Genomic DNA, 14,650 nt, shown 5'->3' on the forward strand with positions numbered 1-14,650 from the left:
AATGAGACCAACTCGTTTAATTAACTTCTTCAATATTTTTTAGTAATATATAATATTTAAATTATATATTACAGAACATTAATATAATATTGTATACAATACTTATATAATGGCAAAAATAATGATTTTTATTCAAATTGATTTCTATTTTAATTTTTTTACCAAATTGATTTCTATCTTAATTTTTGGTCAATTTAGTTTTCGTATTTTAATTATCTATTTATAGCGTCAAATCTTATATCATACATTGAAATAATTTTTCATTTGCTATTTTGTTAAGAAAAAAAATAATCCGTGTAAAAGAAAAAGAGAAAGAAAAAATTATTTTAATTAAATCTAATTTATTATCAGACGATAAATCAGTTGTTTAATTATCACGTGATATTGTATTAAAAAATTATTATATAATATGCAGGTGAAGCTTAAAAGTGTAATATGGATAAGTTATATATAGTTTTATGAATTTTTAAAACTAGTAAAATAATAAAATAAGGATCAAATAATATAAATTTAAGGAAAGCTTTTTTCTTGGACAAAAAACATTTCTTATTTTCAAAATTTTTTATAACAATATATTAACATGTCAACTTTTTATGTATATAATGATAATAATAATAATTAGTAGAATGACAAAAGTTTTTTTCAGAAGTCAAAAAAAAGCACTTTTACAGTACGAAGACTCGAGCGACTCGTGACATGTACTTCTTCTCCGGCCGGTTCCTCACGCCGTCAGAACTTGACAGCAGTCAATCTTCACGCCACGTGGCAACCACTCTTTGGCCGAAGGAGGTAAGCTTTTGGATCCTCACATGAAAGGAGAACTGAAACCTCCACAGCTTCCCATAGCCTCCGCATGGACATGGATAACGTACGCGGGTCCCACACCGACCACGTGTTCACGTCCACGTCTGAAAAAAGTTTACGCTCCGGCTGCTCACGTCAGCACGAAAAGGTAAAAGACACCGAAACAGCGAGAGAGAGAGAGAGAGCTGAAAGATAAAAGAGAAAAAGAGAAGCTCCCAGTACTCTTCTCTCAAAACTGACCATTTTCTGATTCTTCGGTTGCTCTTGGCCTTTACCTCTTCATTTTCTAGAGAAACAAACACAGGTACGTTTCTTCTTCTTTCTTCTTTTTTCTCTTCTTTGTGTTTGTATGTATTCCGTCTTTTGTCACCATACACAGTGAACATCCATTCATCTTTAGCTCGCTGTGAATTACTGTGAAGAACTGAGATTTGGGGTTGAGTCAATGTTTTCTGGTTGAGATCGTTTTCGATTTAAATGGTTTTTGGAGTTCTTGAGTTGTGAGCGTGAATTGGTGGATGAGATGCTGTTTGTTCTTAGAAGAATACGTGATTTGGTTAATTAAAAGCAGCTCGAAAACCGCTAAAGCTCTGTGAATTATGCTTTCTTGCATGATGAGCGTGAATTGTTCGACGAAATGCTGTTTGTTCTAAGAAGAATTTGGAAAATCAGCAAAAGCTCTGTGAATTGTGACTGGTTTGAGCCTCTTAATTCTTGGATTCTGGTAATTGTATACCCATATATAGCAATAGTAATTTTCATTTCTTGTGGTGTGTTTTAACTTATGCAAATTGTACATATCAGTTGCAGTGGTTCTATATCTGTTTAGTTTCTTTATTTGATGGCCGGAAGTTGCTTGTGAAGAAGGAGGCGGCGTCTGTTTCCAAAATTTGTTACAATCTTCTCGTTGTGACACTTGAATCTCCTTTTCTTTTTTCCTTGATTGCTCTAATTTGTTAAGGTTTGGATCTTTTTGCCTTGTTGCAAGAATTTGATAATTATTTACAGTACGGTGTATTTGACAAAAAACAGGATTTCCCCCGCAAGTGTTCTAATCTGTCTGTGTGTGTATGCTTATGTTGTTTCCTATAGTGTGATTCTCTTGTAAAACGGGTAAGGAGTTTAATCGGAGTCGGACTCATGGGGTGACCATTATAACTTCCAGGTCAAGTTTGAATGTTTAGCATATGAAGAGTGATGGTATTTTGAGGTTCATAGCTACTGGAAAAGAATGAAATGGAGAAAATATGTGAGTTCTGCACGGCTTTTAGGCCAGTTGTATACTGCAAGGCCGATGCAGCACATCTTTGCCTCTCATGTGATGCAAAGGTTCATTCAGCAAATGCACTTTCCAACAGACATCTGCGAACTCTTCTATGTGATGCCTGCAGATATCGCCCATCTTGTGTGCGGTGTTTGGATCATCAGATGTTTCTGTGTCGTAGCTGTGACCGCAGCCTGCATGGTCTCTCTTCCCAACATCGGAAACGGGCTGTCAGTAGCTACATGGGATGCCCATCTGCTAAAGATTTTGCAGCACTATGGGGTTTTGAATTGAATGAACTGGACAACAACACTATTCAGAATCATTCTATCCCCAGTTTACATGGTTCCTTGAATCCAAGTGCCACGGATTTAACTTTCACAGGGCAGTTTTGTTCACAAGGCGGCTCTTCACATGCATCTTCAGTGATTTGTTCAACCTCAGCCTCTAGCGAAGAATTTGGTGTGGGATCAAACAGTCAACAAAGTGAGGTGGGCAGCACCTAATAAAAATACTGTGTTATGTTTGCTTGAACTTTGATTTTTTGGTATATACTACTGTGACACAAATTCTATTGATTAAGTTTCTTGAAGATTGTGGCTACATCCTCTCTGACATCTTTGTTAATAATAGGCCACAGTTATGCATGCAAATTGTCATTTTTGTTCAGCACATGCGAAGTTTCAATCAGGTATTAGGTGATCCATTGAGTGAAGTCTAAAACTGAGAAATCCTGTTTATTTTGATTTTGTACAAGAAAATGACAGCATTTGCATTTGCTTAAAATTGTGCTTTCTCTTCTTTTCCTAAAGACTGGGAGATCCTGTATATGTTTTCTTAATGTTGTGCCAATCTTGCAGATGTATTGTGAAGATCAACACAATCAAGACAATTGCTTTATTTTGCACCAGATTCTTGACTTGAAAAGGCTTCAGCTCACTGAGGGAAGTGGCCTTTTTTCTGTGGTTCGTCGCCAGGAACAAAATGAAAAGTCTTCATCGTATGATCAGAATTCACAACTTTCCCAGGATCCTGGTACTGATCTCCAGCAAGTCTCCAATCCACTTCAGGAGCTAAAGCTGGATCCCCTGCCATCACCATTTACTCAACTGGAGAATTTATCGTCTACTTCAACCGTTGGGGTTAGCTTGGGTGGAGAATCCTTTTGGCAATGGAAAAGTCCAACTCAGTGTGGTCAGGTTTGGTCCAATTCCCAGAATATTCATGATAGATCCTTTCTTATTTGTTGAAACTAATAATCCTTGAGAACTTAGGAGTTCCTATGGATACAGATTAATTGATAATATGCTTTCTTTTTATGAAGAATAAGTTGCCATAGTTCTCTAATCGCTTTCTCTTTATCAGTCAGCTTAATCCAATTTTTGGTTCTGAATTTCTTAAACATTCATAATTTGATTATTTGAACTGGGGTTTGTATGCAGCAATTGGCTGACTCTCAGATGCTTATGTTTATATCAACTACATATAGTTGTCTTCAAACTTGATCTATTTAATTTCATCTTCTTCTTTAAGTTTGCTGCAGGATAATTGCTTGGTCAAGGAGCTTTTATCCGCTCAAAAGTGAAAAAAGTGGAGTTATAAAATTCTAAATTTCAGAGACGTTATCACCATTAACACAGATTTTGACCCCCTTATATTGTTCTACTGATTTATACCTACAGTAAATGTCAGTATTCATGAAGCAATAGATCTAACTTGTTGCTAGGGAGCTATCTTTTTCTGTTTTCCACTCTGCCTAGGTATCTGGGTATTAGAAAAGTATTGGTTTGTTAAAGGTTGATATATAACCTGTAAATACAGTTGCATACAATCTCCAATTACAAGTGACGAGCAGATTGTATAGGGGACTCTTAACTTATATAATTTTTGCAGTTATGGCCCCATAATATGTTAGACCTTGGTGTTTGTGAAGACATTGTTCACCATGATTACTTCAATATACCTGATGTTGATCTGACATTCCGGAACTTCGAGGAACTCTTTGGAGCTGATCAAGATCCAGTCAGAGCATTGCTTGATGAAAAAAATCAGTCATGCTCCTCTGTAGAGAAGGATATTTCCATTGATAAATCAGACAATGCAAATGCAAAAGCAATGGAGGTTTGAATTCAGGCATCTCTTCTCTAACACATATACATGGATATCTCTGGACTAGTTTGGAAAGGAAATTGAATAAATAGCATAAGCAGTATAAGTTTGTGACTTTCAATTTCTAGAACCTTTAGGACACCCAATTGATATGCATATTATCTTTTTAAATTTCTGAAGATTTTGACCTTATATGCTTATGAACATCATCTAACGTGAACATCATACCATTTTTTAGAATAAAGCATTACTTGGCAGTGGTTTCTTGGCACTGTGACAGGTCTCCTTGTTGGAATCTAAAACATCAAATAATGTGAGCACTTTATCATCTTTTGGGTGTGGAATATTAATTGATGATGTGAAATGACTACAAAGATTTTTTGGGAACTCTCACACGTGTAGTTAGCCTAGGAAAGTAACGCGGAATCCATGTAGAATTCTAGATCATATAAGTATGTGCATCCTATAATTTCTTGATTTTGATGGTTCAAGCTGGCGATAGACATGAATTTAGAAAGAGATGGAGCCTCTTTTTCTGTAGGTATTTCAAAAAGTTCTTAAAGGCCACATGTTTAGTCAGTCTACTAGTTTTCTTTTTTTCACATACATGATTTATTTTCCCTTCTTGTTTCAAAATTTTCAATCATGAAAGGATGCCTCCGTGCCTTCACCAGCCTACATCATTCCATCTGCTATGATGGCGAAAAATGGTTGTCCTTCTAACCAAATTCATGACTTTGCTGGAAGTGTGGATCCTCTTCGTACAATTAGATCATCTTATTCGACTATGTCCTTCGCTATGTCAAGGTTTAGTGCAGAAAGCACTGGTACTGAATGTCTTGATAGCGGATTTTCCCCGATTACAAGAGAGGAAGTTTCATGTTACTCACCTGGAATAGAGTGTGCAGATCTGGAAGCTAGAGAAAATGTTATGATGAGGTACAAAGAGAAGAAAAAAGCCAGACTGTAAGTTTCAGAATTTTCTATTAAGCCAAGTCTATTAAAGTATGTTGATTTTTTTTTTTTTCAAAATATGTGCCCTAAATTTGGTGGATTCTGTTAAGTGCTGTAGTTTTTCTACATTTGTGCTCTGCCTGCTCGCATACACATGTCATGTGAAGATGGGTCTTACCATATCAACCAATTATGATGACATACTAGTTTATATATCTATTGACAATACCATATAGTTTCGAGCTAGAATCTAATAAATTCACTATTACAGTTGCTAGAACCAATTATGTGACTGTTTCATGTTCACTATGTAATGCTATACATTCCCCTCCTCTGAACAAATGATTTCTAGATTTTGTGAGTACGTGATGTGTGTGACTTTGACTAAACAAGTCATGTTGACAGAGTTTTGCCTAAACAAGATTTATTTTTTAAACACTGATTCTCTGAGTCACCAAAATGGACCGGCATTCTTAACCTAGCATTACATATGTACTGCAGTTACTGCAGTGTGATTTAATATTAAAGTAATCTGCCAAAATTGTAACAGGAGGTATGCCTGAGGGTGACTGCATTAACTACTGCTAATGAGGGAATTCTTGCTCAAATTGTGTTGCTTCGATCTTTTTCTGTTTTTGGATTGGATATAAGTTTCTATTTTCCTGTTATAAGCCTTTCGAGATTGTTCTGGTGAATATAGTAGAATTTGGCCCATGAGGTGAAACAGAAGATTTTGCTGTGAAAATGATTGTCATATGATTGAATCCATGGAAGAAATATGCCACTTTGGACTTTTGTATTTCCATGTTTAAGTAGAAAAACTTATAGATTCTGTTGATTTTGCTTTCTAACGCCGTATGTATCCATCCTAATGGATTTAGGCATGACAATCAAGTTCGACATACAGCTCGAAGAACCAGATCTGATGTTCGGAAGAGAATAAAAGACCAACATATGAAGACAGCAAGCTATGACTCTGAGTCTGTCAATGTGACAAGGAGCTACTGAGATGTGTTCTCATTTTGGTTCTTGTACATAAAATCTGTTCTAAAATGGATAAGTGCAATGTTATTCCCTCCTTCATATTTAACTTCACCAGACCTTCTTTATGTCCTCCATGTTTATATGTTCTGTTTCTAAGAGATCCGTTATTTCGTGCATCTTGCATCCCATTTTTCTTTTCTAACTTTTTTTTTTTTTTTTTGGTTAAGCTCCGAATCAAATCCCTTACCTTGTGCCCCCACGGGTTCGGGTTTGAGCTCGATTTGCCTCACCACCAAATCATCTTATACTTTAAAAAAAAAAAAAAAAAGAAGGAATGCTTCATGGACAAAACCAAACAACATGGGCAAAGTGAAATGAAAATGAAAGAGAAACTTAAAAAGGAGTTTTATGATTACAAAAGGCTATAATGTTGAGAGGAATTTTGTGGGTAACTTAACAACCATATGAAATTAAAAAAAAATTATGATTTCTCATTTACTCACCAAACTATATTGATGTTATAGGATTTGATAGGAGGAGGAGGAGGAGGAGGGGAGCCATTTGTCAATAAAGAGGTAGTTATAGTTGTAATGAGGAAGCAAACTCATCCATAATCATATAATTAAATCAATTTTTGCATAAAAAATTATAAAAAAATTAAAGTAATATTCATCTATATTATTTTTGTATAATTTAACATTCCATTTATTATTTTTTTTAAAAAATACAAATAAAACTTAAACTCAGATCGTAGAATTCCGTATAAAAATATCATATCATCTGAACTATATATTTTTAATAAAATTAATCTATGAAGATGAATAAATAATTTTGTCTTGTAATAAAAAATGAGCACATGTCTTAATCTCTCACTTCTTTCATGATATTGCAAGAATTAAAAAAAAGCCTCCCAAAACCACCACCAACAAATATTCAATTATCTTCCAAACCAAGCAATTAGACACAATCAAATGCTTCTTTAACTACAAGGGGGCCTCCATACTTCCCTACTTACCCTCCCTCTTACACAAACTCATCTTCTTTTTTCTTTTTTTTTTCAGAAAACAAAAAATGGTCAATAATTTCTTTGGTTTTTTTTTTTAGTAAATTATTTAAAAATATTTATACTTTGAACTTAATTATATAATTGGGCATGCGAGTTTATTTTAAGACGTACAACTTTACTTTAAAAATTTTATAAATATTAATACGTGTATTTATAAAAATTAAATTTTTAAATAATTTTTAATTTATTTTATTTTAATACTGTCTCAAACTAAAAATTTATAATATAATTCAGTCTGAATTAAAGTTAGATCAGTTTATTTTTTAGTTGAGTAATTTTTTTTTTACTCGACTTTATTAATACAAAGAAATACTTATAATGGTTGTATTAATAGAGTAATTGATTTTCTAAAACAAAATAATTAAATTAATTATTTCATAAAATCATTTGATTAAACTAATCCCTCTGGCAAGGAAACTTCAGGGTCAAGGAAGAGGGTATTGATGTAAATAAAACAAAATAAAGAGTACATTTACGTCAATCCAAGTAAATATTCCCCGGGGGGGGGGGGGGGGAGTGAGAGTGTGCGCTGTATAACGCACTACCCAATTCTCGTTTGGTGATGGTGACCCACGCACATGAAACGTCAGTGTCAGTCTCCTCCTGTGTATAATTTTTCTCCCGTCCGAGCGACCGTCAAGTGAGCTACTCTTCACCGTTAATCAAACGGATTACAATCAGACGGCTAAAAGCATCTGCTTCAATCTTTGGAGTCGGTCCCACTTCGATTTGGAGAGACCGCTCATTTGAGCTGTTTAATATGTTAAATGACGTAAATACCCCGATAGGATAAGGGTATATCGGGTATATAGAGGTTAATTCTGTTGGAAAATATTGTTACTTCTTTAACGGTTTGAGACAATCATTTTCGCTCTCTCTCGTCTGTGCTTCTCTTTGGACGAGCGTGCCTCCCTTTTTTTTTCTTTTTTTTTTTTCCCTCCAATTCTTGACGGTCTATAAAGCGACCTCCCAGGTCCCTATTTTCATTTCTCTCTCTAGCAAACCGGAGAAGTAACATCTTCGTGTTCTTCACCGGTCCGGTACTTCAGGTGAGCTTTAGTTTTTGTTCTCAGATTTGTTCAAGATTTTGTTCGTTTTCATTATCTTTGTTCGTTGCAATGAAGCTGCTGCATATGTGTGCGTGTATGTATTAGTTTATTGCAACTTTTTTCTAAGTTTGATGGATTCTTTTTTACGTAAAGCGATTTGTTTGTTGAATTATTGATGATTTTATGATTAAATTTAAGGCTGATTTCAGTGATCTGGTGAGCTTTTGCTTTTTGGCTCTCAGATTTGATCAAATATTTTGTGGCCTTTTTTATATCTGTCTGTTTGTTGAAATGACGCTGATGTACGTCGTGCGTGTATGGTAATTCATATTGCAATGTTAATATCTCTCTGAATTTGTTCGAATTATTTTTGTTGTTGAGGTTCTTCACTTCTCGAATTACTAATAATGTTCTCATAATTTAATTTTACGGCTGATTTCGTTTTTCATTCTTGGATTTCTACAATCGATTTTGTTCCTGAAAATTTGATTTTAAAGTTCACAAGAACGGCATTTGGTTTACTTATTTTCCAAGAAAGAAAATATTGTTTTCAGCAAGAACTCAGGTTCGCCAAAAGAAAAAAGAAAAAGAAAGAGAATCCTTGTGCGTGATTTTCCGGTTTCTGTAGATTTTCCAGCAATAAGGATTTAAGTTCTCCTTCATCACTCAACAGTGTACGATCTGTTTTTGGCGCATCTTTTTGGAAAGTTTCTAGTTAGATCTCAAAGTTATGGACCTTTTTCTTCAAAGAAAATGAGAGGAGCAGAAGAAACTAAACTTGAATCCGTACATAATATGGTAGTACGTTTATGTATTCATTGAGCTTTGGCTCATCCACATTACCTATTATTTGTACTTCTTTTAACAACTGAATTCAAATTTCTAGTTCTAGTTTTTTCTTTTTTTTTAAGACAGATTTTTCAAGTTCTTGTTATTCATCTGCAGTGCGTAAAGAAACCATATAACATGCAAAACGATACCACTTCAACCACCTATGGCGACTATACCACGGATGCCGCCACAACCACCACCATGAAATTCCAAGACCAGCAATTTGATGGCGGCGTTATGAACTCGCTATACTCCTCTTCATCTCCTATGTTTTCTCCAGAAACTTCCCTCTCGCTCGCTCCATACTTGGACCCTTCATACCAGCAGTCTCGCCTCCTCATGCAACAGCACCAAGACATGGTCAACCGCCATGCACTTTCACTCTCACGTCTCAGCGAAGCTGAGAAGGAAGCGGAATCCCTTCGCCTGGAGAACGCCAGACTCCGGTCCGTCAACCGCGAGCTCAACAAGCAACTCAGCATCTTAATCCGAGCATCCGTTCAAAACCACTTTATTTCCTCCTCGGACTTTGAAAGTACGCCGTTTGACGTCCTCAACGGCTTTCGCAGCCTCTCCATCTGTGGCGGAGACGATCAGGAGCATGCTGCTAGTTGGGAGGATGTCTGCGATGAGAGTCCAACGAGCGTGATCGAGAGAGTGGATGGAGAGAGGACTTCATTGCCCAAGAGTATCTCCATTAGATCCAACGGATATTTGAAGATGAGTGTGCAGAACGGTAATGGACATGGTGGAAGGAGTACTCGTGGCGCGACTCGTCCTGGAACTTCTGGTTTGCTCAATGAAACGGTAATTATTTTATTGTTGTCCTTTTATTATTTTCCCTTCTAATTTCCGGTTTCTTAACTGTTTCTTATTTCTATTTCTCAGTGGTAAATGGCACTTTATTTGGGTTTGTCATGAGAAAATGCCAGTACTACATAGAAAGCATGGTTGGATATGCTAGCTTTACGGTGTTGCCATGAGCTTGCTTAATATATAGAGTAGTCTAGTGTTGATGTAGGAGCTCGAGTAATGAACGAGATGCCTTGCAGTTGAGGTTTCTGTTCATGATTTCGGCTTGTCGTAATTCATAATTATACAAGGCAGTATTATGATGTAGAGTCTGATTGACAATCATATTGAAAACCTTGATCTATAAATTAATTGGGCTCGTAGGGCTCAAAAACACGACGTCCGAATAAATAAAATAATTGATAAGCTCTGTATTAGGTTATCTTTAATCGGTCGGCTAGCTTCAGTTGTACGTGTTGATAATTCTTCTTTAATATAGAGTGACGATATATGATAAAATTAAGAATTATGTAGGAAAGTGGGATGGTAGCGTAGTGCCTATTCATGACAAGTTTGACCGCATATTTCCTTTTCATCTTAATTTGTATGAATATTTTGACGTTAAACGAAATTGGGATATCCTCGATGGGGCCCTTTCTCTAGTCTTTGCAACGCAAATAAATTGCATATGCCTTCCCTCTTCAGTTTTGGCGATCAATATTTGATTAAGGGGTTACTCTGTAGTGTGAAAATAGAAGTTTATTATATGACGGGAATATAAATGATATAGGATTCCGGCTATTGGAATGGACTGTCTACTAGCTGAATATTTAAAGAAAATAAAAAGAGGTTTCTTCACTTATTTTCCATTTCGTCTTTCTGATGCGATGTATGTTTTTTAATTCGTTATGCAAATATTGACAATGACAAATGCTGAAATGCAGCAAAAGGTGTACGTACATGGAGGAAAGAAAGAAGAGGAGCCACTTGAACTTGAAGTGTACAACCAAGGAATGTTCAAGACCGAGTTATGCAACAAATGGCAAGAGACTGGTTCATGTCCATATGGCGATCATTGCCAATTTGCTCACGGCATTGAGGAGCTGCGCCCTGTCATCCGCCACCCACGCTACAAGACCGAGGTCTGTAGGATGGTCCTTGCTGGTGACGTTTGTCCCTACGGTCACCGATGCCACTTCCGACATGCCCTCACCGAGCAAGAGAGGTTTATGGGTCAAGTGAAACCCAGGGCAATCAAGCTTGAAAGGTAAAAGAATATCAGAGCTATCTGAATGATGATTAATATTTGAAGATAGACTTTTCTGAACGGCTCACATAGTAGAGGTTTTCCTACGATTCTCTAAGAGGGAAGGTAAATCATGTTCATAGATATAGAAATAGAGGCTTTGAATTTGTTGGAGATAAAATAAAAGACCAAAAATAATCGTAATGTAGGAAGAAAGAAAATATTGATACGTTGAGGCTTGAACGAGGCCGGGAAGCTAAGAAATTTGACGAGGAATATAGAGAGAGGGATTCACTGTTTCTCGAATTATATTTCTGTTCCTTCGGTTTTTTTCTAATAAAGGTTTTTCTTTTTTTTTTTTTTTTCACTTTATTAACATGACTTGTCGAAGCATGATATATACTTGATATGAGACTCTTGATGATTGAAACCAACCAACCAAATGGGGACCTCATTGTAATGATATTTTTGTCGATTCCGCCGAATTTTATTTTGTTCTCAGAGCTTTCTAATGTTATATTTCACAAAAGCCTTTTCTCGAACATTTTCCTTGTCCAATGTTCATTTACCATTGCAGTGGAGTGTCATGCATCTATCTCTCTGAGACGTGCATACGCATACGTCGTCCTTTTAAAAAAAAAAATTCGTGGATTTGGTTTGTAGATGAAGTAAAAAGTCTACCGAAGCTATGATTGAATTTGTTGGAATGCAGAAAGCCGTGTTATGCCGATCCAGCCTGTGAAATGAATAGAGTTCATTAATTAACCAACATATAACTCTCTATTGTGTTGTACAACCAAAAGAGCCCATTATGGGTTTTTGGGCCCAGGGCAAGTTTCCTCCCGAATGTAACATGCGAGACATCTTTACCCAATTATTGTATCTTATTTTTAAATCACTCCCTCGACATCCCACGACTACAACCTTTTCCCAACTCCTACACCAATCCTGCTATATATTATCTAAATAATATAATGGAACATTCTATTTTTAAAAAAAAAAATTTACTCATGTCGATAATAAACTTGTGTTTTTCTATGCAAAGTATCTTATTTTTAAATTTTAGTTTAGATATAAAATGCAACTGAAATATTATTTTTATTATTTACACCTGTAATTTTTATTTTTACTTCTATACTAAAATTTGAATCAAAATTAAACTTACAGGTTTTAAAAAAACAGAAGCTTTGGGATAGGCATAAGTCTTTTTTAATCGAATACTGACTACTCCCCGTTGCCATCAGCAACCACCGAGCCGCTAATAAAGGCTAATATTTCTCGGCATAAGTCTTCGTTAATTGATTACTATCAGCAACTACCGAGCCACCAGCAAAGTTGGTTACGTAGGATATGGTCTGTTTGGCATCTTCTATCTGTAAGAATAAAGTTGGAACTCTTTCTCTTGAGCTGTGCTGCTGAAGATGAAGTTCTAATAGAGAGGCGAGAGAGGGAATGTGAGAGAGTTGGAGGAAGTTATTGGCATGAGAGATTTGGAGAGGAAATACTCTCCGTCCAACTGCGGATTTATGATGAATATCTTTTCCAAATTCTCTCGTACCGATGATTTCCTCCTATTCATCCCTTTCCCTTTCCTTCCCTGCTTCCTGGTTAGCTGGACGCTATCTCTTTACTATGAATTTGACAATAATCCATCCTCCTTACCAAACCTACTGTTTTCCTCACACCCCTCTGTTTTTTCTTTTTGCATTTCAGGTTCTTCAAACAGTATGAGCTCAAATTCCATGTTTATAATAATTCAACTAACGAATTAACAGTGATCATTATCCAGTACGAGCTCAAAATTCCGTTCTGACTTCTCACTTGTCGGTAACCTGCAATCTTCACCGAGGAATTTGGGTTAGCAAATCACGGGAATAAGGCGAAATGTTGGGATGCCGGTGCTTCGAAAATGATAGGAATTGAAATCTTAACAGATGTAATTCTGTGTTTATCCTTGTCTATTTATAATTTTGTATTAATAAATCTCTTCAGTAAATATGTTTTCATTTTTGCTTTCTTCAAAAATAAATCAGTGAACTGATTTGATCCGGCGAGTTTCTTTCAGTCCACCGGCAGCTTTTTTCGCGTGAACCCTGACAGCTAAACGTGGGCTTTTTACAGAAGCCTTAAGCTACCTACAATCAAATTAGCTTTTCTAATTTTGTCTGGTTAGAGAATTTTTAGGATTTTTCGATTAATATAAAAAATTAACAAAATACTTCCTCCATCATGAACACAACTCTCTTGAGCAAATCAAGCTGTTCTAATAATTAATACATTATTTACTAATAATATAATATTCTCAGAATTAAAAGGGATATTTAGATATTTTGGTTGACAATCACGTATTCAAATAAAGTGAGTTTATTGCAATAATATATACAAATAATATATATTTGTATTACATACACTATATAAATATTAAATACATAAATAGTATGTGATATATATATATATGCTATTTCTTAACATTTAAAACTATATTATTAATATATAAATAATATATTTAAACAAATTAAAAATTTTGACACAAAAAATCCACTCTTGATGAAATAAAAAACTAAGAGATTAATTGTTGGCCCAAATACGATTGTTGTGTTTCTCATAGCCCATGACTTTTGGGTTTTTAAGTATCAAAAGTTTGGTACAAACCAAGGCTTTGGACTCGGGTTAATTCTTATTTTGGTATTGTAATTTTGATAATTTATTTTTTTCCAAAATCGGTATTGAATTAATTTTTATTTTATATTCAACTCAACGATATATATAAACTCTTTTCAGTTTTAAGAAAATTTAATTAAAAAATACATTGAGTACAATAATCACAAGATAATTTAATATGATAGTTTGAGAGAAAATTCTAATAGAATTTATATATTTTTCTGTACTTAGAGGTTCGAAAGATAAAAATGAAGTATTTGTACTTTCAATGAAAAGAAGTTGACGTGCACACCTTATACACCTTAGCATTTTTTATGTTTAACCTAATATGTCTTCATCACTTGTAGCTTTGGTTAATTCGTTTTACGATCTAAGATTCATTAACATCGACGATAAAAATTTTAATTTTGCGAATTTAAAAGTTTATTAAGAGATTTTGGTCTTTCGTCAAAAAACATTTAAAAAAATAACAAATAATACATCAAATAACATAAATCTCTATATATATATATATACACCTTTAAAATTATATTTTACTTACAAATAAGTTTATTTAAGACAATTACTTAGAACAACCAAATGAAAGAAACTTTGGACCGTGAAAAAGAGTGTCATTGACTCATAAAAAAACACCCTTTTGAGGTCTCTCCCATCACCACTTTCACTTCTTTTCACACACTCTTTCCTCCTTCACCACATAACCAATCAAATTTTTTATAATTTGTTAAAAAATAAATAAATAAAATTGTATTTTCTCTTTAAATTAAATATTTAATTGGCTTCAATTTTATGTTAAAAATTTATAATTTTAAAAACGAAAAATAATATTTAATTAAAAAAATAAATGGTAAAAACCAAGATTTCACAATTTACCACAACCCATGCAGGAT

At 34.7% G+C, this 14,650-nt stretch overlaps 2 protein-coding genes and 1 long non-coding RNA gene across 10 annotated transcripts; all 3 read left to right on the plus strand.

Annotated features, from left to right (window-relative positions):
- Positions 1-666: 666 nt before the first annotated feature.
- BBX27 (B-box zinc finger family protein) lies at positions 667-6,291 on the plus strand. 6 transcript variants are annotated; one of them, XM_088214548.1, is made up of 7 exons: positions 670-1,108; positions 1,184-1,528; positions 1,970-2,559; positions 2,929-3,267; positions 3,962-4,189; positions 4,830-5,143; positions 6,013-6,291. In XM_088214548.1, exons 3-7 carry the CDS (start codon positions 2,041-2,043, stop codon positions 6,137-6,139), a joined length of 1,527 nt encoding a protein of 508 aa, XP_088070674.1. In that variant the 5' UTR covers positions 670-1,108; positions 1,184-1,528; positions 1,970-2,040; the 3' UTR covers positions 6,140-6,291. The 6 variants fall into 6 exon arrangements, with proteins under 6 accessions (XP_088070677.1, XP_088070674.1, XP_088070673.1 ...); XM_088214547.1 differs by having other exon boundaries at positions 1,205-1,528; XM_088214549.1 differs by lacking the exon at positions 1,184-1,528 and having other exon boundaries at positions 1,897-2,559.
- Positions 6,292-8,022: 1,731 nt separating this feature from the next.
- On the plus strand, positions 8,023-11,461 carry LOC110813449 (Zinc finger C-x8-C-x5-C-x3-H type family protein). Of its 3 annotated transcripts, none has more exons than XM_088214552.1 (4): positions 8,023-8,230; positions 8,904-9,031; positions 9,176-9,868; positions 10,798-11,461. In XM_088214552.1, exons 2-4 carry the CDS (start codon positions 8,984-8,986, stop codon positions 11,122-11,124), a joined length of 1,068 nt encoding a protein of 355 aa, XP_088070678.1. In that variant the 5' UTR covers positions 8,023-8,230; positions 8,904-8,983; the 3' UTR covers positions 11,125-11,461. The 3 variants fall into 3 exon arrangements, with proteins under 3 accessions (XP_088070678.1, XP_088070679.1, XP_021896285.1); XM_088214553.1 differs by having other exon boundaries at positions 8,904-9,028; XM_022040593.2 differs by lacking the exon at positions 8,904-9,031 and having other exon boundaries at positions 8,024-8,230.
- Positions 11,462-12,272: 811 nt separating this feature from the next.
- Positions 12,273-13,107, plus strand: LOC148269025 (uncharacterized). Its single transcript, XR_015816744.1, has 2 exons — positions 12,273-12,706; positions 12,813-13,107. It is a non-coding gene; the product is annotated as an uncharacterized LOC148269025 (long non-coding RNA).
- Positions 13,108-14,650: the final 1,543 nt, after the last annotated feature.

Source organism: Carica papaya, chromosome 2 (assembly GCF_054855325.1).
Source record: "Carica papaya isolate Zhongbai chromosome 2, ASM5485532v1, whole genome shotgun sequence".
NCBI classification, from domain to species: Eukaryota; Viridiplantae; Streptophyta; class Magnoliopsida; order Brassicales; family Caricaceae; genus Carica; species Carica papaya.